The sequence below is a fragment of the Entelurus aequoreus genome, linkage group LG08, assembly GCF_033978785.1.
Source record: "Entelurus aequoreus isolate RoL-2023_Sb linkage group LG08, RoL_Eaeq_v1.1, whole genome shotgun sequence".
In the NCBI taxonomy this organism is placed as follows: Eukaryota; Metazoa; Chordata; class Actinopteri; order Syngnathiformes; family Syngnathidae; genus Entelurus; species Entelurus aequoreus.
The window spans coordinates 19,854,373-19,877,989 of NC_084738.1; the positions used below are offsets into that span (position 1 = coordinate 19,854,373).

The window sequence follows — 23,617 nt, forward strand, 5'->3', positions numbered from 1 at the left end:
TCTTGCAGATAAACCTTCAAAAACAGGTTGTAAAAGTGACTGTAGAGCGCAATTTACACCAAAGCATATTCAATATACACTATATTGCCAATAGTATTTGGCCACCCATCCAAATGATCAGAATCAATATAAAATCACACACTTAGGCTTGGAGACTGTTTTTACAAACATTTGTGAAAGAATGGGCCACTCTCAAGGGCTTAGTAATTTCCAGCATGGAACTGTCATAGGATGCCACCTGTGCAACAAATCCAGTCGTGAAATTTCCTCGCTCCTAAATATTCCAAAGTCAGCTGTTGGCTTTATTATAAGAAAATGGAAGTGTTTGGGAATAACAGCAACTCAGCCATGAAGTGGTAGACCACGTAAACTGACAGAGAGGGGTCAGCGGATGCAGAAGCGCATAGTGCAAAGAGGTCGCCGACTTTCTGCACAGTCAGTTGCTACAGAGCTTCAAACTTCATGTGACCTTTCAATTAGCCCACATACAGTGCGCAGAGAGCTTCATGGAATGGGTTTCCATGTTCCAGTGGTGTGAACCACGTCGCCACTGGACTCTAGAGCAGTGGAGACGCGTTCTCTGGAGTGATGAATAACGCTTTTCCATCTGGCAATCTCATGGACGAGTCTGGGTTTGGAGGTTGCCAGGAGAACGGTACATTTTGGACTGCATTGTGCCGAGTGTGAAATTTGGTGGAGGAGGAATTATGGTGTGGGGTTGTTTTTCAGGAGTTGGGCTTGGCCCCTAAATTCTTGTGAAAAGAACATTGAATGCTCCAAGATACCAAAAAACATTTTGGATAATTCCATGCTCCCAACCTTGTGGGAACAGTTTGGAGCGGGCCCCTTCCGCTTCCAACATGACTGTGCACCAGCACAAAGCAAGGTCCATAAAGACATGGATGAGAGAGTCTGGTGTGGATGAACTTGACTGGCCTGCACAGAGTCCTGACCTGAACCCGATAGAACACCTTTGGAATGAATTAGAACGGAGACTGAGAGCCAGGCCTTCTCGACCAACATCAGTGTGTGACCTCACCAATGCGCTTTTGGAAGAATGGTGGAAAAGTCCTATAAACACAACCTTGTGGACAGCCTTCCCAGAAGAGTTGAAGCTGTAATAGGTGGACCGACATCATATTGAACCCAATGGGTTAGGAATGGTATGGCACTTCAAGTTCATATGTGAGTCAAGGCAGGTGGCCAAATACTTTTGGCAATATAGTGTATGTTATATAGACCACAAGGACGTGTTTTAAATGTAGATTATCATCATAGGTCCCCTTTAAGTTATTTCACTTAGAGGTGCATGTTCATAACCCACAAAGCATTGTGAGGAAGAATGTCATCACTCTTCGAAATTGATTTGGTGTGATTTCGACTCCGTTTGAGTGGAATTTTCTCCACGCTTGCCAGAAATCGGATGCTCTCAATGCTTGACTTCTGGAGTGTTCTGAGTGAAAATAGCAGCAATCGAAGACAGCATGTCCTTATTTGTTCCTAATTGGACATACAGACAAACTAGACATGCAAACATGCTAACCCCTCCTGTAAAGCTGCACATATAAGTCCAAACCTTCAACAGCTATTTCCAGCAATCCAAGAGTCCATTTCCAAATTAGGGTTTGGAGTCTGCCCCCTCGGTAAGCCCTAGCTTGAACCCCCGACCTTAAACCTCAACCCCCAGCTGTTGCCTTACCGCGCGCAGTGCGTACAATCAAAGAGAACAACTGACCCTCTCGCATTAGAGGAGAAGCCCCCGCAGCCACCGAGGAGACACTAAAGGGCCCACGGAATCAAACAGCCAGATGGACATTTTGACACAGAGCTTTAAACTTACTGTCAACAGTGGAATCTAACGCTCAACAGTGGAATCCACTGTGAACAAACGCAGGCCACACAGACTAAACACAGACTCACACCAGTCCTAAACACTTGGTGAGTGAGCCGCCGCCAAAAGCGGGACAATATGCTATTGTCTTCTGTGAGCCTCTCTGCATTACCTGTTTATTGCAGTCTTTTAATTGCAGTACGACTGAAGTCCTCTCCCGTTTTCCCTTTCCACGGCAAGTAAATGTTCCAATTAACCGTCACATCACGCACACTACAGTTTTTTTTTTGTAATTTTTTTTTACTTAAGTAAACATCATTGTTCACGTTTTTTTAGCAAAGGAAACATTCCTCCAGTAGCGCTGCGGTTCATGATTTAAATAGATCAAAATGTTCCACCCGTTTTTCAGGGAAAATTATCTTTAGCGACCCTTCTTTCCCTTAGAAGAGCAATTGTCTCTCACTTTTAAACCTGTCAGCATGCCGTCAACCCCGGAGAAGAAAAGTTATGTTAAATTTATCTTAAGGGAATCTTTTTTTCAGCATTCGAGCCAACAAAAGTAATCGAAATTAGGTGAATTTAAGTTAATATTACCACGGTAATGTTGTTATTTTACCAATTTCTTATTACTTTGTCAGCTTTACTGATTTTTTGTCACAGCACGTTATATTATTTTTAAAAAAATATGAGGGGAAAAAAGTTACACGTACGAATAATACAGAAATTGTACATATCTTTTCTTCTCCTGGGTTGACGGCATGCAGACAGGTTTAAAAGTGAGAGACAATTGCTGTTCAATCTCTATTGAAGAGCAATTGTCTCTCACTTTTAAACCTGTCTGCATGCCGTCAACCCCGTAGAAGTAAAGTTATGTACAATTTCTCTTAAGGGAATCTTTTTTTCAGCATTCGAGCCAACAAAAGTAATCGAAATTAGGTGAATTTAAGTTAATATTACCACAGTAATGTTGTTATTTTACCAATTTCTTATTACTTTGTCAGCTTTACTGATTTTTTGTCACAGCACGTTATATTATTTAAAAAAAAATATGAGGGGAAAAAAGTTACACGTACGAATAATAGAGAAATTGTACATAACTTTTCTTCTCTGGGGTTGACGGCATGCAGACAGGTTCAAAAGTGAGAGACAATTGCTGTTCAATCTCTATTGAAGAGCAATTGTCTGCATGCAGGTGAATTTAAGTTAATATTACCACAGTAATGTTGTTATTTTACCATTTTCTTATTACTTTGTCAGCTTTACTGATTTTTTGTCACAGCACGTTATATTATTTTTTTTAAAATGAGGGAAAAAAAGTTACACGTACGAATAATAGAGAAATTGTACATATCTTTTCTTCTCCTGGGTTGACGGCATGCAGACAGGTTTAAAAAGTTACACGTACGAATAATAGAGAAATTGTACATAACTTTTCTTCTCCGGGGTTGACGGCATGCAGACAGGTTCAAAAGTGAGAGACAATTGCTGTTCAATCTCTATTGAAGAGCAATTGTCTGCATGCAGGTGAATTTAAGTTAATATTACCACAGTAATGTTGTTATTTTACCATTTTCTTATTACTTTGTCAGCTTTACTGATTTTTTGTCACAGCACGTTATATTATTTTTTTTAAAATGAGGGAAAAAAAGTTACACGTACGAATAATAGAGAAATTGTACATATCTTTTCTTCTCCTGGGTTGACGGCATGCAGACAGGTTTAAAAGTGAGAGACAATTGCTCTTCAATCTCTTTTGAAGAGCAATTGTCTCTCACTTTTAAACCTGTCTGCATGCCGTCAACCCCGGAGAAGAAAAGATATGTACAATTTCTCTATTATTCGTACGTGTAACTTTTTTCCCTCAGGTTTAAAAGTGAGAGACAATTGCTCTTCAAAAGAGATTGAAGAGCAATTGTCTCTCACTTTTAAACCTGTCTGCATGCCGTCAACCCCGTAGAAGTAAAGTTATGTACAATTTCTCTTAAGGGAATCTTTTTTTCAGCATTGGAGCCAACAAAAGTAATCGAAATTAGGTGAATTTAAGTTAATATTACCACGGTAATGTTGTTATTTTACCAATTTCTTATTACTTTGTCAGCTTTACTGATTTTTTGTCACAGCACGTTATATTATTTTTAAAAAAATATGAGGGGAAAAAAGTTACACGTACGAATAATAGAGAAATTGTACATAACTTTTCTTCTCCGGGGTTGACGGCATGCAGACAGGTTCAAAAGTGAGAGACAATTGCTGTTCAATCTCTATTGAAGAGCAATTGTCTGCATGCAGGTGAATTTAAGTTAATATTACCACAGTAATGTTGTTATTTTACCAATTTCTTATTACTTTGTCAGCTTTACTGATTTTTTGTCACAGCACGTTATATTATTTTTTTAAAAATGAGGGAAAAAAAGTTACACGTACGAATAATAGAGAAATTGTACATATATTTTCTTCTCCTGGGTTGACGGCATGCAGACAGGTTTAAAAGTGAGAGACAATTGCTCTTCAAAAGAGATTGAAGAGCAATTGTCTCTCACTTTTGAACCTATCTGCATGCCGTCAACCCCGGAGAAGTAAAGTTATGTACAATTTCTCTTAAGGGAATCTTTTTTTCAGCATTCGAGCCAACAAAAGTCATCAAAATTAGGTGAATTGAAGTTAATATTACCACAGTAATGTTGTTATTTTACCAATTTCTTATTACTTTGTCAGCTTTACAGATTTTTTGTCACAGCACGTTATATTATTTTTTTAAAAATATGAGGGGAAAAAAGTTACACGTACGAATAATAGAGAAATTGTACATAACTTTTCTTCTCCGGGGTTGACGGCATGCAGACAGGTTCAAAAGTGAGAGACAATTGCTGTTCAATCTCTATTGAAGAGCAATTGTCTGCATGCAGGTGAATTTAAGTTAATATTACCACAGTAATGTTGTTATTTTACCAATTTCTTATTACTTTGTCAGCTTTACTGATTTTTTGTCACAGCACGTTATATTATTTTTTTAAAAATGAGGGAAAAAAAGTTACACGTACGAATAATAGAGAAATTGTACATATCTTTTCTTCTCCTGGGTTGACGGCATGCAGACAGGTTTAAAAGTGAGAGACAATTGCTCTTCAAAAGAGATTGAAGAGCAATTGTCTCTCACTTTTAAACCTGTCTGCATGCCGTCAACCCCGGAGAAGTAAAGTTATGTACAATTTCTCTTAAGGGAATCTTTTTTTCAGCATTCGAGCCAACAAAAGTAATCAAAATTAGGTGAATTTAAGTTAATATTACCACAGTAATGTTGTTATTTTACCAATTTCTTATTACTTTGTCAGCTTTACTGATTTTTTGTCACAGCCCGTTATATTATTAAAAAAAAGATATGAGGGAAAAAAAGTTACACGTACGAATAATGAAATAAAAATAAACATAAGTACAAAAAAATAATAAAATAAACGAAACAATATTAGTAAAATTACATATGAAAACATATATCAAACTAAAACGACTACAGAATAAATAAATGTAATAATTTAATATAAACTATAAAACATGTCTAAATAAAATCAGTAACAGAATATAATAAAATGAGATTGAGTCGGAAAAAAATATTGCATTAAAGAGTTACAAATACAATACAAATAAAAATATACATTAAACAAATTCAAATAAAAATTAAAATAGGCGACGCTTCATTTTCAGTTTGACTTTCACATTTTCTTAACAATTTTTCTCAGATTCAATAAAGCACTTGTCATTGAATCAACACCATTAAGTAAATGTGCCTTCATACCTCCAGAATCATTGATAATTGATGGGTATTCAATTGATCTAGATTCAATGGTAGAATGCTCTACTTATCCAAGATGGTGCTGCTGTAGCGGCTGCTGGTTGCAGGAGCTGCGTTTATACTTTGTTCACAAACGGTGTCTGTAACACGGCAGTAAAACGGCTGATCAAACAAAACAGACGCCATGATTCAAAGCGTAGGAAAAAAGTAGTGTAATGAAACCCTTTAAACTAGGGTCGCTCAACGATGCAGTGCTCCTGCCACTCCACAGGGGGCAATAGCGAGGCATATGTGTCACAGTGAAGCAGTAGTGGGGTGAGTAGAAGACTTCATTCAACCCTGAAAAAAATCAAAATACATTTTGAAAATCTGGCTTTTAACAAAGACTGGACAACAAAGAATGAATGTTCATCCCAGAGAAAGTGCTCGAGTCATTGTTACTTGTTGGACACTGTTCCAAACCAGCAGCGGTTAAATACACACGTGTAAGCTTCATCACGAAACTTGGTCAAACATTTGTAAGTAGATATTGTGCATAAATATATTTAGTTTGCTTTGTATTGAAATTTCTAACTTTGTGATATAGTTTGTATTCATGGCTCGTTTAATACATGTAGCGCTAAGTTTTTTCAGTAGAGGGCAATAACGCTACACCTTAGGTTTAATTGTAATGAGTCACATTCATTGTGTGCAATATTTGATGTGGATGTTGTTTAATGTCTGTACATGTTAACATCTGCAGTTTATTTTGTGAATGTATCAACACTAAAACTTAATGTATTTTTGTAAAATACACGATGGACATTATTAATGTAAAATACACAATGGACCTTATACTTTTGTAATGTTTATTTTATGTTTATATTTTTTGTCCTACAAACTTAAATTAAGGAAGAAGTGTAAAGAAATGAACATAGGGAAGGAAAATAATTCAAAAGAAGGATCATCAAATCGTTTGGGAGCTTCTGTTCTTCATGCTGTTAACTATCTGTCTGGCTGCACACACTGGAAACGAGTAGCGAGTGCAGAATAATTATTTTATTGACAGTTCAGTGTGAAAGCCGATGTCTTTACTTTGCAGTCTCAAAGGAATATAACCTGAGCCTTTGGGCTTTTGAAACTGTGGCCCTCTTCATTATGTAGTTCAGGGGTCGGCAACCTTTACCACTCAAAGAGCCATTTTGGCAAGTTTCACAAATTAAAGAAAGTAATGGGAGCCACAAAAAATTTTTTTAAATGAAAAAACACCCGCATACAAAGCTTAAATGCTTTGTGCTATGTTAACCAGGGGTCTCCGACACACACACCGGCACACACTTTAATGTGGAAATTTGATGTTAGTGCAGCCCGCGAGTTTTTGAATGAATGGCGCTTGATAGCGTCATACTTGCCATCCCTCTCACTTTTCCCGGGAGGACTCCCGAATATCACAGTGTGATGACACTGCATTGGCGCCCTCTACAGTCTGCCCTAACAGTGTACCTGCTCAACCACACGTAGAATGCAATTTTCAGCTTGCTCACGTAAGTGACAGCAGGGCGTACTAACTCAGCAGCCACACATCTTACACTGACGGTACCAATACCCCAGAATCCCATGCAGCCCTAACTCTTCCGCTCAACCAACGCACGGAGGGAGGGGGGGGTGGGGGGGGGGGGGGGGGGGTTGATGTGTGGGGGGATTTGTTGGTAGCGGGGGTGTATAATGTAGACCGGAAGAGTTAGGGCTGCTTGGGATTCTGGGTAATGGTTGTGTTGTGTTTATGTTGTGTTACGGTGGGATGTTCTCCAGAAATGTGTTTTTCATTCTTTTTTGGTGTGGGTTCACTAGTGTGGCGCATATTTGTAACGTAACAATGTTAAAGTTGTTTGATACGGCTACCGTCAGTGTAAGCTGTGTGGCTGATGAGTAAGTATGCTTTGCTGTCTCCTGTGTGTGCAAGTAATAACAACATGCAACATGTGGCTGGACTGGCACGCTGTATGTAAATGCTATAGAGGACAATTACTGCAGGATTATTTTTTCCCTGGGAGTAATTTATGAGAGACACTGACATCCATAAATCTCCTGGGAAAATCAGGGGGGTCGGCATGTATGTAGCTGAGCCCGCATCAGAGTGGTCAAGGAGCCGCATGCGGCTCCGGAGCCGCGGGTTGCCGACCCCTGATGTAGTTGAATAGCCCTGGACTATACTAATAATCTTAGATATACTGTACCTTAGTCAGTGTGGCACATCTACTATCCACTGAAAATGAGTCAAAGCATAGAAATTATTGTCTAAATAGGCTAGCAACATAAGTGAGCAGCGAGATAATTGGACTTGCATGAGTTGCTGCCAGCACTGGGGAGCTGCGGTTCATAAATGTCGGTATTCTGAAAACCAAATTTTGTGAGTTTGGAGTACATGTATTATTTCAATGTTTCACAAGAGGTGTTTTTCTTTCTGGTGTCTTAGTCGTGAGTCTGGAGGGCAGAGCGGTCCAACCTGGCCACCTTGGTGCAGGAGGCCGAGCAGCGAGTGGCCGAGCTTCAGACCCAAGTCGGCGGTGAGGGTCCCGGCGAGCGTGAGGGATCGGACCGGGAGAGGCAGCTCACGGGCTGGGAATGGCGTCTGCGGCTCTTCAGACGCATGCAGACAGGCTTTGAGCACGCAAGTAAGGTTCCAGCGAGGCTTTGATGACGGCTACAAAGGATTTAGGGGGAACCTCCGCGGAACCTCTGAAGGAGCTGGTTTTCATTTTTGTGCTCCTTTTCTGGGCTGCTATTCTGTCTGGGCCAACTTAATGACTTCCACACTCGGAGTGTGTGTGCTTGTATGTGTGTGTTTAATTTTTATGGGCACTTCATGACACATTTAGTGGCTGGGGAGACAGCCACCCCGCAAAAACAGACACTCACACGCACACACGCCCCCTGACGCCCAACCAATCCTGACGCTTTGATGTTTGTTTTTTTTCGTGCGAAGAACTGAAAATAATAATAATCGCTGCACGTTCAAATGATGTTTTCTTATCTTCGCTGCATCTGTGCGGCTTCACACGCTGCGCTGCGTCGCTGTTGTTTCCGTGCAGTAGTGACAGTAAATTGCTTCAATTTCACACGAGATTGAGCGGCCTCATTGTGCAACTGAGCAAATGATGTCATTAAAACGATCCCAGAGAGCGCTCCGTTGATATGCATGTCGGAGATCACCCTGTCCAATCTGGCTCTTACTTTTGTGTGTTTTTTTTTCGCTTTGTGTTTCTCCACTTAGACCCTCCAGACGCTCCCAGTGCAGTGCGCTTGTCTGTCAGCAGCAGCACCAGTCTAAGGGTGTATTTCCAGGAACCTCCGTGTGTCAGCCTCGGCTGTGGTCACCAAATACAAAGGTCACATGGACCCAGCGTCACCCTTCGCATCTCCCCAAAGGCCTTCTGCAGTAGTGTCAACCGGCAGTGTTGTTTTTGTGTGTGTTTGCAGTGAGCTGGAGCTCAACGGCGTCCTTTAGCTGTGTGCTGGGGGAGGTGATGGTTGAGGACACCAGTCTGCTGCAGCACAACATCACTGGACTCACATCTGTAAGTCGTTAGTGGCTGTATTTTGTTTTTAGTGATCGTGCTACTACCAACATACTGTAGTACACCTTTAAAGGGGGCCCCATCATGCAAAATCAATTTTACTTACCTATTGGTACCAGCTATTGTGCATTTGGGATCTGCATAAGTCCTAAAAAAAAGTGTGGAGGCATTGTGGAGATGTTTATAAAATGATCTTGCCTTCCTGTCTGCTTCCTCCAAACGGGTCAGTTTGGAATGTGCACAATTGGTGACATCACCAGTAGGGAACATTGTCAGCGGATTATCTATATACGATATCAATTTACCCAAACCTGCCTTGCGCGCTGTCAGCCATTTTTAGTTTATGCGCGTACATTCGTAGTTTACGCGACAAAATGCCCAAAATACGACTTGAACAACAAATATGCTGTTATTTGTTTGTTTGTGAAGTGAAGTGAATTACACTACCGTTGAAAAGTTTGGGGTCACATTGAAATGTCCTTATTTTTGAAGGAAAAGCACTGTACTTTTCAATGAAGATAACTTTAAACTAGTCTTAACTTTAAAGAAATACACTCTATACATTGCTAATGTGGTAAATGACTATTCTAGCTGCAAATGTCTGGTTTTTGGTGCAATATCTACATAGGTGTATAGAGGGCCCATTTCCAGCAACTATCACTCCAGTGTTCTAATGGTACAATGTGTTTGCTCATTGGCTCAGAAGGCTAATTGATGATTAGAAAACCCTTGTGCAATCATGTTCACACATCTGAAAACAGTTTAGCTCGTTACAGAAGCTACAAAACTGACCTTCCTTTGAGCAGATTGAGTTTCTGGGAGCATCACATTTGTGGGGTCAATTAAACGCTCAAAATGGCCAGAAAAAGAGAACTTTCATCTGAAACTTGACAGTCTATTCTTGTTCTTAGAAATGAAGGCTAGTCCACAAAATTGTTTGGGTGACCCCAAACTTTTGACGGTAGTGTATATTTATATAGCGCTTTTCTTCTAGTGACTCAAAGCGCATAAGTCACTCCTGAGTATAAGCCCCCGGCCAAACTATGAAAAAAACTGCGACTTATAATCCAAAAATACGGTAAGTAATAACAGTGTGTGAATGTTATGTAGCTAGCAAAATAAAAGTTTTTCTTAAAAATAGTTTCAATTGGATCAGTGCCTACTGTATTTGGCAATGGACAAGTAAGTTATATAATATCCGTTATTACGTTGAGTGATGTAACTTGTAACGTAGCTTGTACCCTTTAGCTTCTATTGTTTTCAACTTAAAGCAGCTGCACAGCAGAGTTATTTACATGATATAGAATAGAAAAGCCTATAGTTCCAGGCCTGTACGTCAGCCGGGCTTCCTTTGTCACTTTCTTCCGCTTGCATCTTAGCCTGCTTCTTTAGTGCCGATAACAAAACACGGTGAGTCGCTGATATGTCATCTGGGATGCTGTGTTGTGGTGAAAGACACTCAAAACAAATGGTTGGTAACGGTCACCGATGTCCATAGTGCACCTCCTGGTGCAGATGGCTCCTGTGATAGTGTTTACTCAAATGTCTCTCTGTACTCAGCCATGCATCAATTGGTTCATATAGTTGCGTGTATGTGTGTGTGTTTGTGTTTGGTATCTGTGTCTGTGTGTGCGAATGTGATAATGGGGGATCTGGGTCATCGGGGTATTGTTTTTAACTTTGTTAGCACATTTCTTTATGTATGAAAAAGCGCTTTGTAAATCAAATTTGATTAATTGATTGAAAGCAAGAAGCTAAAAAAACTACAGCGTGTGAGGGCGTGGTGAGGAGAGGTTCATTTGCTCCACTTTTCAAAACAATCGGTTGTTAAAGGTAGAAAAAAAGTGGCTTAAAAGTAAGTCTGTGATCTATGCAAATTGTTCACCAAAGAACCACCATGTTGTGTTATGTAGACCACAAGGAGGAGTTGAATGTAGAAAAAAATAATATCATACCCACTGCAAAAAGTCAGTGTTCAAAAAAAACAAAAATACAAATACAAAAATTAGGGGTATTTTATTTGAACTAAGCAAAATTATCTGCCAATAGAACAAGAACATTTGGCTTGTCAAGACTTTCCAAAACAAGTAAAATTAGCTAACCTCAATGAACCCAAAAATACCTTAAAATAAGTATATTCTCACTAATAACAACTGTACTACTATATGAGTACGTATTTTCTATTGTTTCATTGAAAATAAAACAGCAAAGTCCAGTTGGCTGTCATCTGTTTTAATATGAGACACAATTGTGTCAAAGTCCTGATTTGTTTTTTCATGCCTGAAATAAGAAATTATTACTTTAAAAAAGTAGTTTTATACTTGTGAGTGTTGATGACACAGCTTTGCAACACTTGATATTCTAGTTTCAAGCATGTTTTACTCAATATAGCTCATCAAATCTCAGCAACAAGCTGTAAATTTCTTACTGAAATAATTTAGGACCAAAACCCTTAAAACGTGTTTTAAGGGTTTAAGCATAAAATCTGCTTAGTGAGAAGAATTATCTTATCAGACAGAAAATAAGCAAATATCACCCTTATTTGTAGTTCAAAGACTACATAGGATAGCTCTCGTCAGTTTAGTCGGACTCGAGGTAACTAGACTAGATACATGTGAATATTCACATTCATTCATAGGTCATTCTACTTACAAAGCACTGGATCAATCACAACTCACCTGTTGAGATTGTTTTCGAGGATGCTTTGCCTCTAAGCAGGTTCTCAGCAGGCGTTATCAGTACATGCTTAAGGATCAGATAGAACAGCTCTAGTTAGGAGAGCCAGCTACAGTCGTGGTCAAAAGTTTACATACACTTGTAAAGAACATAATGTCATGGCTGTCTTGAGTTTCCAATCATTTCTACAACTCTTATTTTTTTGTGATTGAGTGATTGGAGCACATACGTGTTGTTCACAAAAAACATTCATGAAGTTTGGTTCTTTTATGAATTTATTATGGGTCTACTGAAAATGTGACCAAATCTGCTGGGTCAAAAGTATACATACAGCAATGTTAATATTTGGTTACATGTCCCTTGGCAAGTTTCACTGCAATAAGGCGCTTTTGGTAGCCATCCACAAGCTTCTGGTTGAATTTTTGACCACTCCTCTTGACAAAATTGGTGCAGTTCAACTAAATTTGTTGGTTTTCTGACATGGACTTGTTTCTTCAGCATTGTCAGGACTTTGGTAAGGCCATTCTAAAACCTTAATTCTAGCCTGATTTAGCCATTCCTTTACCACTTTTGACGTGTTTTTGGGGTCATTGTCCTGTTGGAACACCCAATTGCGCCCAAGACCCAACGTCCGGGCTGATGATTTTAGGTTGTCCTGAAGAATTTGGAGGTAATCCTCCTTTTTCATTGTCCCATTTACTCTCTATAAAGCACCAGTTCAATTGGCAGCAAAACAGGGCCATAGCATAATATAACCACCACCATGCTTGACAGAAGGAATGGTGTGCTGGGGATTAAAGGCCTCACCTTTTCTCCTCCAAACATTTGCTGGGTATTCTGGCCATACAGCTCAATTTTTCGACTCGACTGAGTAGATGAATAGAGTGGTGGAGTCTTACTAGACTGATGAGAGCTGTCCAATCTAGTCTTTGTGCATGAACTGATGAAGCTTGCTCGGTCAGGTAAGAAAGTAACACTGAATCTCACTCTCTCGCACTTTCTATTTTTTTTTTGTATCGCCGGACTAGCAGGCATTGATTGATTGATTGATTGAGACTTTTATTAGTAGGTTGCACAGTGAAGTACATATTCCGTACAATTGACCACTAAATGGTAACACCCGAATAAGTTTTCCAACTTGTTTAAGTCGGGGTCCACTTAAATTGATTCATGATACAGATATATACTATCATATATACTATCATCATAATACACACAAGATAATCACAATGAATTATTTACATTATTTACAATCAGGGGTGTGGAGGGGGGGGGTAGGATATGGACATCAAGTAGTGGACATAGAGAGAGAGAGAGAGAGAGAGAGAGAGAGAGAGAGAGAGAGAGAGAGAGAGAGAGAGAGAGAGAGAGAGAGAGAGAGAGAGAGAGAGAGATCAGAAGGCATAAGAAAAAGTATCTGCATTTGATTGTTTACATTTGATTATTAGCAATCCGGGGAGGGTGTTAGTTTAGGGTTGTAGCTGCCTGGAGGTGAACTTTTATTGCGGTTTTGAAGGAGGATAGAGATGCCCTTTCTTTTATACCTGTTGGGAGCGCATTCCACATTGATGTGGCATAGAAAGAGAATGAGTTAAGACCTTTGTTAGTTCGGAATCTGGGTTTAACGTGGTTAGTGGAGCTCCCCCTGGTGTTGTGGTTATGGCGGTCATTTACGTTAAGGAAGTAGTTTGACATGTACTTCGGTTTCAGGGAGGTGTAGCGGATTTTATAGACTAGGCTCAGTGCAAGTTGTTTAAATCTGTCCTCCACCTTGAGCCAGCCCACTTTAGAGAAGTGGGTAGGAGTGAGGTGGGATCTGGGGTGGAGGTCTAAAAGTAACCTGACTAGCTTTTTCTGAGATGTTTGGAGTTTAGATTTGAGGGTTTTGGAGGTGCTGGGGTACCAGGAGGTGCATGCGTAATCGAAAAAGGGTTGAACGAGAGTTCCCGCCAGAATCCTCAAGGTGCTTTTGTTGACTAGAGAGGAGATTCTGTAGAGAAATCTCGTTCGTTTGTTAACCTTTTTGATTACCTTGGTTGCCATTTTATCATCATAGGTTCATGCTCAAAGACTACATAGGACAACTCTAGTCAGGAAAGCTTAAGCAAGCTTCATTAGCTCATGAACTGATGGGCGGTTCTATCTCGTCTTTGAGCATGAACTGATTAATCCTGATAGACTGATTAGATGGCTAAAATTGTGTAGCCAGACTGGACTGGTGAGAGCATGAACTGGTGATTTTGACGGTTCATTACTGATGAAGTTTGCTGAATCAGTTTATGCTCTGACACAAGATAGGACAGCTCTCTCTTGTTCTGTCTTTCTTTGTTTCTTTCTTTTCTCTCTAATTTTTTCTCTCTCTCTTTCTCCTATCTCTGATTTTGACTGTTCATTACTGATGAGGTTTGCTGAATCAGTTAATGCTCAAACACTAGGTGTGACAGCTCTTTTCAGTATTGACAGACCAGCATGCGTCATAAGTTCATGCTCAAAGACTAGATAGGACAGCTCTTGTCAGGAGAGTTGAAGCCACCTTCATTAGTTAATGAACTGATTAACTGTCCTAACTAGTCTTTGAGCATGAACTGATTAATCCTGCTAAACTGATTAGATGAATGAATTGGTATAGTCAGACTAGACTGACAAGAGCTGTCCTATCTAGTTTTAAGCATGAACTGATTAATCCTGCTAGACTGATTAGATGAATACTTTGGTATAGTCAGACTAGACTGACGACAGCTGTCCTAGCTAGTCTTTGAGCATAAAGTGATCGCATAAGTTTCATCAAACTTCATTAGACAGGACTGTCTTGAACTGATGAAGCTTGCTCTGTCAGTTCATACTCAAAGACTAGATGGTCCTATCTAATAAAGCTTGATATGGCTTGTGCGATCACTTCCTGCTTAAAGACCAGATAGGACTATCATGTCTTTTAGCATGAACTGACCAGGCAAGCGTCATCAGTTCATGCTCAAAGACTGCATCGCTCTATCTAATGAAGCTTGATAAGGCTTGTCCGGTCAGTTCATGCACAAATACAAGATAGAATAGCTCATCGGTTCATTTTCATCAGTTCACTGAAGCTTGCTTTAGCTCTCCCGACTTGAGCTGTCCTATCTAGTATTTTCACATGAACTCATGACGCCTGCTAGTAGTAGTTATACTGAATATAGTGGTCCTATCGAGGCTTTGAGCATTAACTTACGGTTCCTGTTCGTCCGACTACCGAGCAGGCTTCATCATTAAAGCTGTCCCAGCTAGTCTTTAAGCATTAACTTATGGTTCCTGTTTGTTCGACTATCAAGCAGGCTTCATCTTTAAAGCTGTCCCAGCTAGTCTTTGAGCATGAACTTATGGTTCCTGTTTGTCCGACTATACTGAATAGAGCTGAACCAATCGAGCAGGCTTCATCATTACAGCTGTCCTAGCTAGTCTTTGAGCATGAACTGAACAGTGTTGAACATTCAAACTCAATCAGTAGTTCATAGGTACTTTAAAAGTATCTTATCTACAGTAATATATGGCGATCCCATTCTGCAGGCCTCAATAATTAAGATGCACATCCCAAGTTGAAGTGTTTTATAAGACCATGCCACTTGGTTCCTAACCTATCCTTTAAACCTTTGCCAAAAATGCCCCCCGTGAATCTCGGGGCCCTATGCACAGCTCGTGGTCAGTGTTGTGCGATACAAAGAAACACAGACTTCTCCAGCTGCTGGTGCCAAGCTGATAATTTAGTGTCCATCAAGCCATATTATTTACACACAAACAAGTTCTTTATTGGCCGCTGGAGTCGCCGGTCATGACCGCTTGAGGTGAGAGACTTATGACCTGGCAGGACAACACCCCAGTTGCCCAGTTTGTTAGCGTTCCAAATGGCTCCTGACCACTGAGCAGCAACAGTTGCCAAACACGTTCAAAAAGAGCAGCTTGGTAGCCTGCCACCTGATTTATGTTTTGGGTAGACTAATGAACAAATCCTGGGGGTTTGTTGTCTTGAGAACCCCGCTGCCTGCCCCCTAAGTTCACTCTTGTCACATGACAGGGGTCAAGGCAAGGTCGGGAAAGTGTCGGCAGCTCCGTGATTGATCTGGCTGAGAAAGGGAAGACAGAGGTCTGCTGTCGGCACACTGGGCACGGACACAGGCGGAACTTCTTCGTGGACCCCTCTGCCCTCTACAAACACTCACATGCTCCATTTTCTTAGAATTTAATAGGATTTTACACAAAAAATAACAATGCTCTTTTATTCTTAGGCAGGTGTGTGGATATGTTTATATTATTTTGGAGTACAATCATTAGCAATTCGGTCGTAATAAACTTTGCTGAATATTGCCTTTTTGAGATTAAATATAGGATTTTAAGCAGTTATCTGCCAAGTATGTTTGAGTATGCGTACACACTGCAAAAGTTTGCGCTTTAATGCCCCAAATTAATGTCAGAAATACTTTAAAAGGGTTGTGTCAGGATTTTGTTTTCTACATTTAATACACTTCTTTGTGGTCTACATAACATGTAATTAAACTTAAAGTACCAATGATTGTCACACACACACTAGGTGTGGTGAAATTTGTCCTCTGCATTTGACCCATCCCCTTGTTCACCCCCTGGGACGGGAGGGGAGCAGTGGGCAGCAGCGGTGCCGCGCCCGGGAATCATCTTTGGTGATTTAACCCCCAATTCCAACCCTTGATGCTGAGTGCCAAGCAGGGAGGTAATGGGTCCCATTTTTATAGTCTTTGGTATGACACTAATGGTGTTTCTTCTGTGAAAAATTTGCAAAGATTTTGTTTTACAGACCTATTTCCAAGTCACTTTTTTTCTCCCTTAAAAAACAGTTTTTTTGATAGGCGGAGTTGTTAGATGCAAATGAACCTCTTCTCACCGATGAGCCATTGCCTCTGCTCGTCAGCGTTTTTTTGTAGTTTCTTTTATTATTTTTTAGCTTTCTTGCTTTTATTGTGCACTATGGACATCGGTGACCGCCACCAGCCGTTTGTTTTGAGTGACTTTTGCCACAACCCAACATCCCAGATGATATATCAGCGGCTCACCGTGGTTTGTTGTTGGCACGAAGGAAGGAGGTGATGCGGGCGAACAAAAGCGAGGAAGGAAACCTGGCTGACGTACACGTCTGGAACTATACAAGCTGGCTGAGGTAAATGTCTACCCAGTCTAACTTTCTAATGCTAGATCCTGGACGTATACATGTGTATATTGACAATAAAAAGTTTTTATATTCTATATCATTAAAAAATAACTCTGCTGCTTCGAGTTGTAAACAATTAGAAGCTCGAAGCGATAAGGTACGCTACGAGCTACATCGCATACGTAATAACGGATTATATAATTTACTCATCCATTGCCAAACACAGTTTTGCACAAATCCAATTAAAAGTAGTTTTTAGGATAATCATTCTTTGTTTTGCCAGGGGACGATGATGCTATTTTCTTAGAGTAGAAGGCTAAGCTAGCTACACAACAATTCGAGCCAACATTGCTAACGAATCATTCACACATTTCTAACCTACTGGTATTACTTACACACAGTAAGACACTTGAAAAATACACATTTCTTTCACATCGATGTTAAAAAGCCACAACTTGGTGACTGAAGAGCTGTGGGTTCATGACCCTTGGTCGAGTTGTTGCTTATTTTTGGTGTTTTTTTCCTAAACACCCCAAATGAAGACAAATTAGTAGAGATGTCCGATAATGGCTTTTTTGCCGATATCCGATATTCCGATATTGTCCAACTCTTAATTACGATACCGATATCAACCTATACCAGGGGTCGGCAACCTTTACCACTCAAAGAGCCATTTTGGCAAGTTTCACAAATTAAAGAAGGTAATGGGAGCCACAAAAAAAAATTTTAAATTTAAAATGAAAAACACTGCATACAAAGCTTAAACGCTTCGTGCTATGTTAACTAGGGGTCTCAGACACACGCACCGGCACGCACTTTAATGTGGAAATTTGATGTTAGTGCAGCCCGCGAGTTTTGAATGAATGGCGCTTGATAGCGTCATACTTGCCAACCCTCTCATTTTTCCCGGGAGAGTCCCGAATATCAGAGCGTGATGACACTGCATTTGGCGCCCTCTACAGTCTGCCCTAACAGTGTACCTGCTCGACCACACGTAGAATGCAATTTCAGCTTGCTCACGTAAGTGACAGCAAGGCGTACTAACTCAGCAGCCACACATCTTACACTGACGGTACCAATACCCAGAATCCCATGCAGCCCTAACTCTTCCGCTCAACCAACGCACGGAGGGGGTGGGTGGGGGGGGGGGGGTTGATGTGTGGGGGGATTTGGTGGTAGCGGGGGTGTATAATGTAGACCGGAAGAGTTAGGGCTGCATGGGATTCTGGGTAATGGTTGTGTTGTGTTTATGTTGTGTTACGGTAGGATGTTCTCCAGAAATGTGTTTTTCATTCTTTTTTGGTGTGGGTTCACAGTGTGGCGCATATTTGTAACGTAACAATGTTAAAGTTGTTTGATACGGCTACCGTCAGTGTAAGCTGTGTGGCTGATGACTAAGTATGCTTTGCTGTCTCCTGTGTGTGCAAGTAATAACAACATGCAACATGTGGCTGGACTGGCACGCTGTATGTAAATGCTATAGAGGACAATTACTGCAGTGCAATTAGGGCACGCCCTTTATTTAGTAATTAGAGTGTAAATAGGATTATTTTTTCCCTGGGAGTAATCTATGAGGGACACTGAGATCTATAAATCTCCTGGGAAAATCGGGGGGGTCGGCATGTATGTAGCTGAGCCGCATCAGAGTGGTCAAGGAGCCGCATGCGGCTCCGGAGCCGCGGGTTGCCGACCCCTGACCTATACAGTCGTGGAATTAACACATTATTATGCCTAATTTTGTTGTGATGCCCTGCTGGATGCATTAAACAATGTAACAAGGTTTTCTAAAATAAATCAACTCAAGTTATGGAAAAAAATTGTAGTGGGGGGTGTATATTGTAGCGTCCCGGAAGAGTTAGTGCTGTAAGGGCTTCTGGGTATTTGTTCACAGTGTGGCGTATATTTGTAACAGTGTTAATGTTGTTTATAAGGCCACCCTCAGTGTGACCTGTATGGCTGTTGACCAAGTATGCAGTGCATTCACTTGTGTGTGTGAAAAGCCGTAGATATTATGTGACTGGGCCGGCACGCAAAGGCAGTGCCTTTAAGGTTTATTGGCGCTCTGTACTTCTCCCTACGTCCGTGTACACAGCGGCGTTTTAAAAAGTCATACATTTTACTTTTTGAAACCGATACCGATAATTTAGAAACCGATACCGATCATTTCCGACATTACATTTTAAAGCATTTATCGCCTGATAATACCGGCAGTCCGATATTATCGGACATCTCTATAAATTAGCATTGCTCTTTTGCTGATGTCGCAGCTTTAAATGTTGTCCTGTCCTTCCAGGGGACCCCCTACTACGTCCAGGTGTCCGCCTGCAACATGAAGGGCTGGGGGCCCGCATTGGCCTCGACCCCAGCCTGCGCTGCTCCTTCCAGTAAGTCTCTCTTTTACAACAAGTGGACGTCCCTGCAGTAGTTTTCCCCAACACATCCAGCTGCTCGTGTGTCATGGCTTTCCCACACTTTCCCCTCCGCCGATCTGCTATTCACACGTCATGCCCTACGTCGCTTTGACATCACCAGCATTCGGGGGAGACAGCTGGAGCGTCCTCGGGCCCCCGACGTCAGCGAGTGTAACCGTAGCCGGTGTTTGGCGCTGGCCGACAAAAGAAGCCACTCGAGTTCAGCCAAGAAGTTTAATTGTGAAGTCATGTGCAACAACAGCTGAGCTGTGGAGGACGCCACGGTGTTGGCTTTTTTTTTTTTTTTCCTGTGGCACCCTTTAACACATCTGGGGGACATGTTTTTCAAGCAAGCTTTCCCTCGCTCCCCCCCCACCCCCGTACTGTCCACCTTCCTCCCGCTCTCCGAGCTAATTTCGATGTTGCGTGTTTGTGTTTTCCATTTAGGCCTACCACTGGAAATATTTGCATGTCTGTGCTGTAGCGCGCGGCGCGGGCCCCAACAGTGGGGGCCTTATACCGGGCGTTGACGCCCATTAAAGGGCCCGCTTGTCCTGTCTGGACAGGCACCTTTTCCGGGAATAGAGCTCACCGTGTTTTAGCCCCGCTCGCCCTCCGGGGGGCTCCAGGAGTGGGAGTTGGGGCCGAGGGTGGCGCGTGATTGTACGAGAGAGAGAGAGAGAGAGGGAGAGAGGGAGGTGGGTTTATCGCTGACACATCCTTCTGGGAGCGAGCGAAGGGATGCAAAGAGGGGCAAGCAGTCCTGAAGGATCACTTTCTGTGGAGGGAACGAGGGAGGGGGGAATGCAAGCAGAAAGAGTGTCTGTGTGATTTCTAATGCAGTCCTAGATAGTGAATAGATTTTCAGTATTCTTTTAATGGAACGTACAGACTTTTCATTGATGCAATGCTAAATGTCCCTTTACTGCTTGTGTTTTTATTGCTTCGGGAGGCAAAAGTGTGCTGTGTTATGTTCCAGTCATGGTGCCTGCGTAGGCTCCTAATATACAACCCTATCTGTTTGAAGGAGTAGCTAATATAGTGCGCAGCTTTTAGCCCCCAAACCTACCTCTTCTCTGTGAATTGTGTCAAATTTCTTACAATGAGGTTCTACTAGGGTTGTACGGTATACCGGTACAAGTATAGTACCGCGATACTAATGAATCATTTTCGGTACGATACCATGTCTGAAACGTATTGGTCCCGCACCCCCCGTCGGAAGTCACGTCGTGTCATTGCTGGTTTTACGAGCAGAGGAGCATGTTCAGTAGCACACACACGGAGTACTTACAAGCAGACACAGTGTGTAGACAGAAAAGGGAGCATTTTGGCTGAAAAACTAACGATAAAGGTGAATTTATAACACTCAAAAAGCCCTCAGGAAGAGGTGCTTTAAGACATGGCTAGTTAGCTAGCGGCTAACGTCCATCCGCCGTCGGCAGTGTTTTAGCTACTTCTAAATCACTAATCCTGGTCTCCATGGCGACAAATAAGGTAAGTTTCCTACAAGTATCATCCCTGCAGGACGAGGAATAGCTAAACATGCTTCACTACACACCGTAGCTCACTGGCTTCACAATGTAAACAAACGCCATTGGTGGATCTACACCTGACATCCACTGTAATGATATCAAGTACAGGCACGTATCAAGTCGATACTACTATGATTACATCAATATTTTTTGGCATCACAAAATCTTCTTTTGTTTTTTTTTAAATGTATGTTATGTTTATAAACTCAGGAAACATGTCCCTGGACCCCTTAGGACTTTGAATATGACCAATGAATGATCCTGTAACGACTTGGTATCGGATTGATACCCAAATTTGTGGTATCATCCAAAACTAATGTAAAGTATCAAACAACAGAAGAATAAGTGATTATTACATTTTAACAGAAGTGTAGATAGAACATGTTAACAAAGAAAGTAAGCAGATATTAACAGTAAATGAACAAGTAGATTAATAACCCATTTTTATAGTTTGTCCTTTATAATGTAGACAAAATAATAGAATGATAAATGATACAATATGTTACTGCATATGTCAGCAGACTAATTAAGAGCTTTTGTTTGTTTACTTACTACTAAAAGACAAGTTGTCTGTATGTTCACTATTTTATTTAAGGACTTAACTGCAATAATAAACATGTTTAATGTATCCTAAGATTTTTTGTTAAGATAAAGCCAATTTTTTTGTGGTCCCCTTTATTTAGAAAAGTACCGAAAAGTACCGAAATAATTTTAGTACCGGTACCAAAATATTGGTATCGTTACAACACTAGGTTTTACTGTTAGGTTTTCTAATGATCTTCTCCAAAATACACTACAGTGGAACCACCATTCACAGACTGAGCTGGTTTTTGAAGAGGGTTTGTAAATCGAAAAGTGTGTAAATTGAAGCAAATGTTTCTATAATAAACATGGATTTGGGGTTCCAGCCTTGACAGAAGTCCACATTTTAGTAAAAGATTGTACACTATGAACTAGTGTTGTCCCGATAAAAACATATTTTGATACTTTTCGGTGCTTTTCAGTACTTTTCTAAATAAAGGTGACCACAAAAAATGTCTTTATTGGCTTTATTTTAACAACATTTTTACCGTACATTAAACATATGTTTCTTATTGCAAGTTTGTCCTTAAATAAAATAGCGAACATACAAGGCAACATCTCTTTTATTAGTAAGTAAACAAACAAAGGCTCCTAATTAGTCTGCTGACATATGCAGTAACATATTGTGTCATTTATCATTCTATTATTTTGTCAAAATTATTAAGGACAAGTGCCAGCAACTTGAGGGTTGCAGGTTCGATCCCCGCTTCCGCCATCCTAGTCACTGCCGTTGTGTCCTTGGGCAAGACACTTTACCCACCTGCTCCCAGTGCCACCCACACTGGTTTAAATGTACCTTAGATATTGGGTTTCACAATGTAAAGCGCTTTGAGTCACTTGAGAAAAAGCGCTATATAAATGTAATTCACTTCACTTCACTTCACTTCACTTCACTTCTTTTAACATGTTCTATCTACACTTCTGTTAAAATGTAATAATCACTTATTCTTCTGTTGTTTGATACTTTACATTAGTTTTGGATGATACCACAAATTTGGGTATCAATCCGATACCAAGTCGTTTCAGAGGCGGTATAGTACCGAATATGATTCATTAGTATCGCGGTACTATACTAATACCGGTATACCGCACAACCATACTATGAACTAAATAAAATGAAGATCTACAGTATTTTTTTATCAAACAAACATAACAAGAGGGTGATGGATCAACTTTCTACTTAATAACAAAGTGAAAACAATAACAGCCGAACTGTCCCTCTTCTTATGCAGCCACAACACGCACACACACACACACACACACACACACACACACACACACACACACACACACACACACACACACACACACACACACACACACACACACACACACACACACACACACACACACACACACACACACTGTCACTAGCCCTGTGGTGCACTCCAATTTAAAATCACAAATAACTCCTTAACTTTAACAGCCGGGTCTCTACAATCATGGACAATAAAAAGTAATTTTGTTGGTTCATCTTCTTGGTGCTCAGCCGAAGAAAGTGGGTGGGGAAGGAAGGGAGGCAGTGTCGACAACGCTGTGGACACTTCCTGAATGTTTCAGACCAGGCTGTTGCTTTTCATGGAATCAAATTGAGCTAGCAAAACTACAAAAATGTAAAAAGGCTAAATGCACCCAGAGTGACATTTAGCACAGTAGCTAACGATAACACTGACGGATATTAATAAGCCCGCCCACAACAGATGTTCTGCCGGGCACGTAATGGGCGGGTGGAACTGATTGATTGATTGATTGAAACTTTTATTAGTAGATTGCACAGTGAAGTACTTATTCCGTACAATTGATCACTAAATGGTAACACCCGAATAAGTTTTTCAACTTGTTTAAGTCGGCGTCTACTTAAATTGATTCATGATACAGATATATAATATCATCATAATACAGTCATCACACAAGATAATCATCAGAGTATATACATTGAATTATTTACATTATTTACAATCCGGGGTGTGAACTTACGTACATGGAGACACGGTTCGTAGAACAAAGCATATTTCTATATGGTCTGTGATTCGTAAATCGACGTTCCTCTTTCAGCATGTAAAAATTACAACTGCTTTTTTTTTTACTACCT

General features: G+C 40.8%; 1 protein-coding gene across 1 annotated transcript in view; it reads left to right on the forward strand.

Annotated features, from left to right (window-relative positions):
- LOC133655579 (ankyrin repeat and fibronectin type-III domain-containing protein 1) overlaps positions 1 to 23,617 on the forward strand; it is a 148,513-nt gene that overhangs the window by 99,139 nt on the left and 25,757 nt on the right. Inside the window, 6 exon segments of the mRNA XM_062055856.1 lie at positions 8,074 to 8,099; positions 8,101 to 8,272; positions 8,872 to 8,960; positions 8,962 to 8,986; positions 9,078 to 9,175; positions 19,294 to 19,384. Of these exon segments, the coding sequence (XP_061911840.1) occupies positions 8,074 to 8,099; positions 8,101 to 8,272; positions 8,872 to 8,960; positions 8,962 to 8,986; positions 9,078 to 9,175; positions 19,294 to 19,384 (501 nt within the window).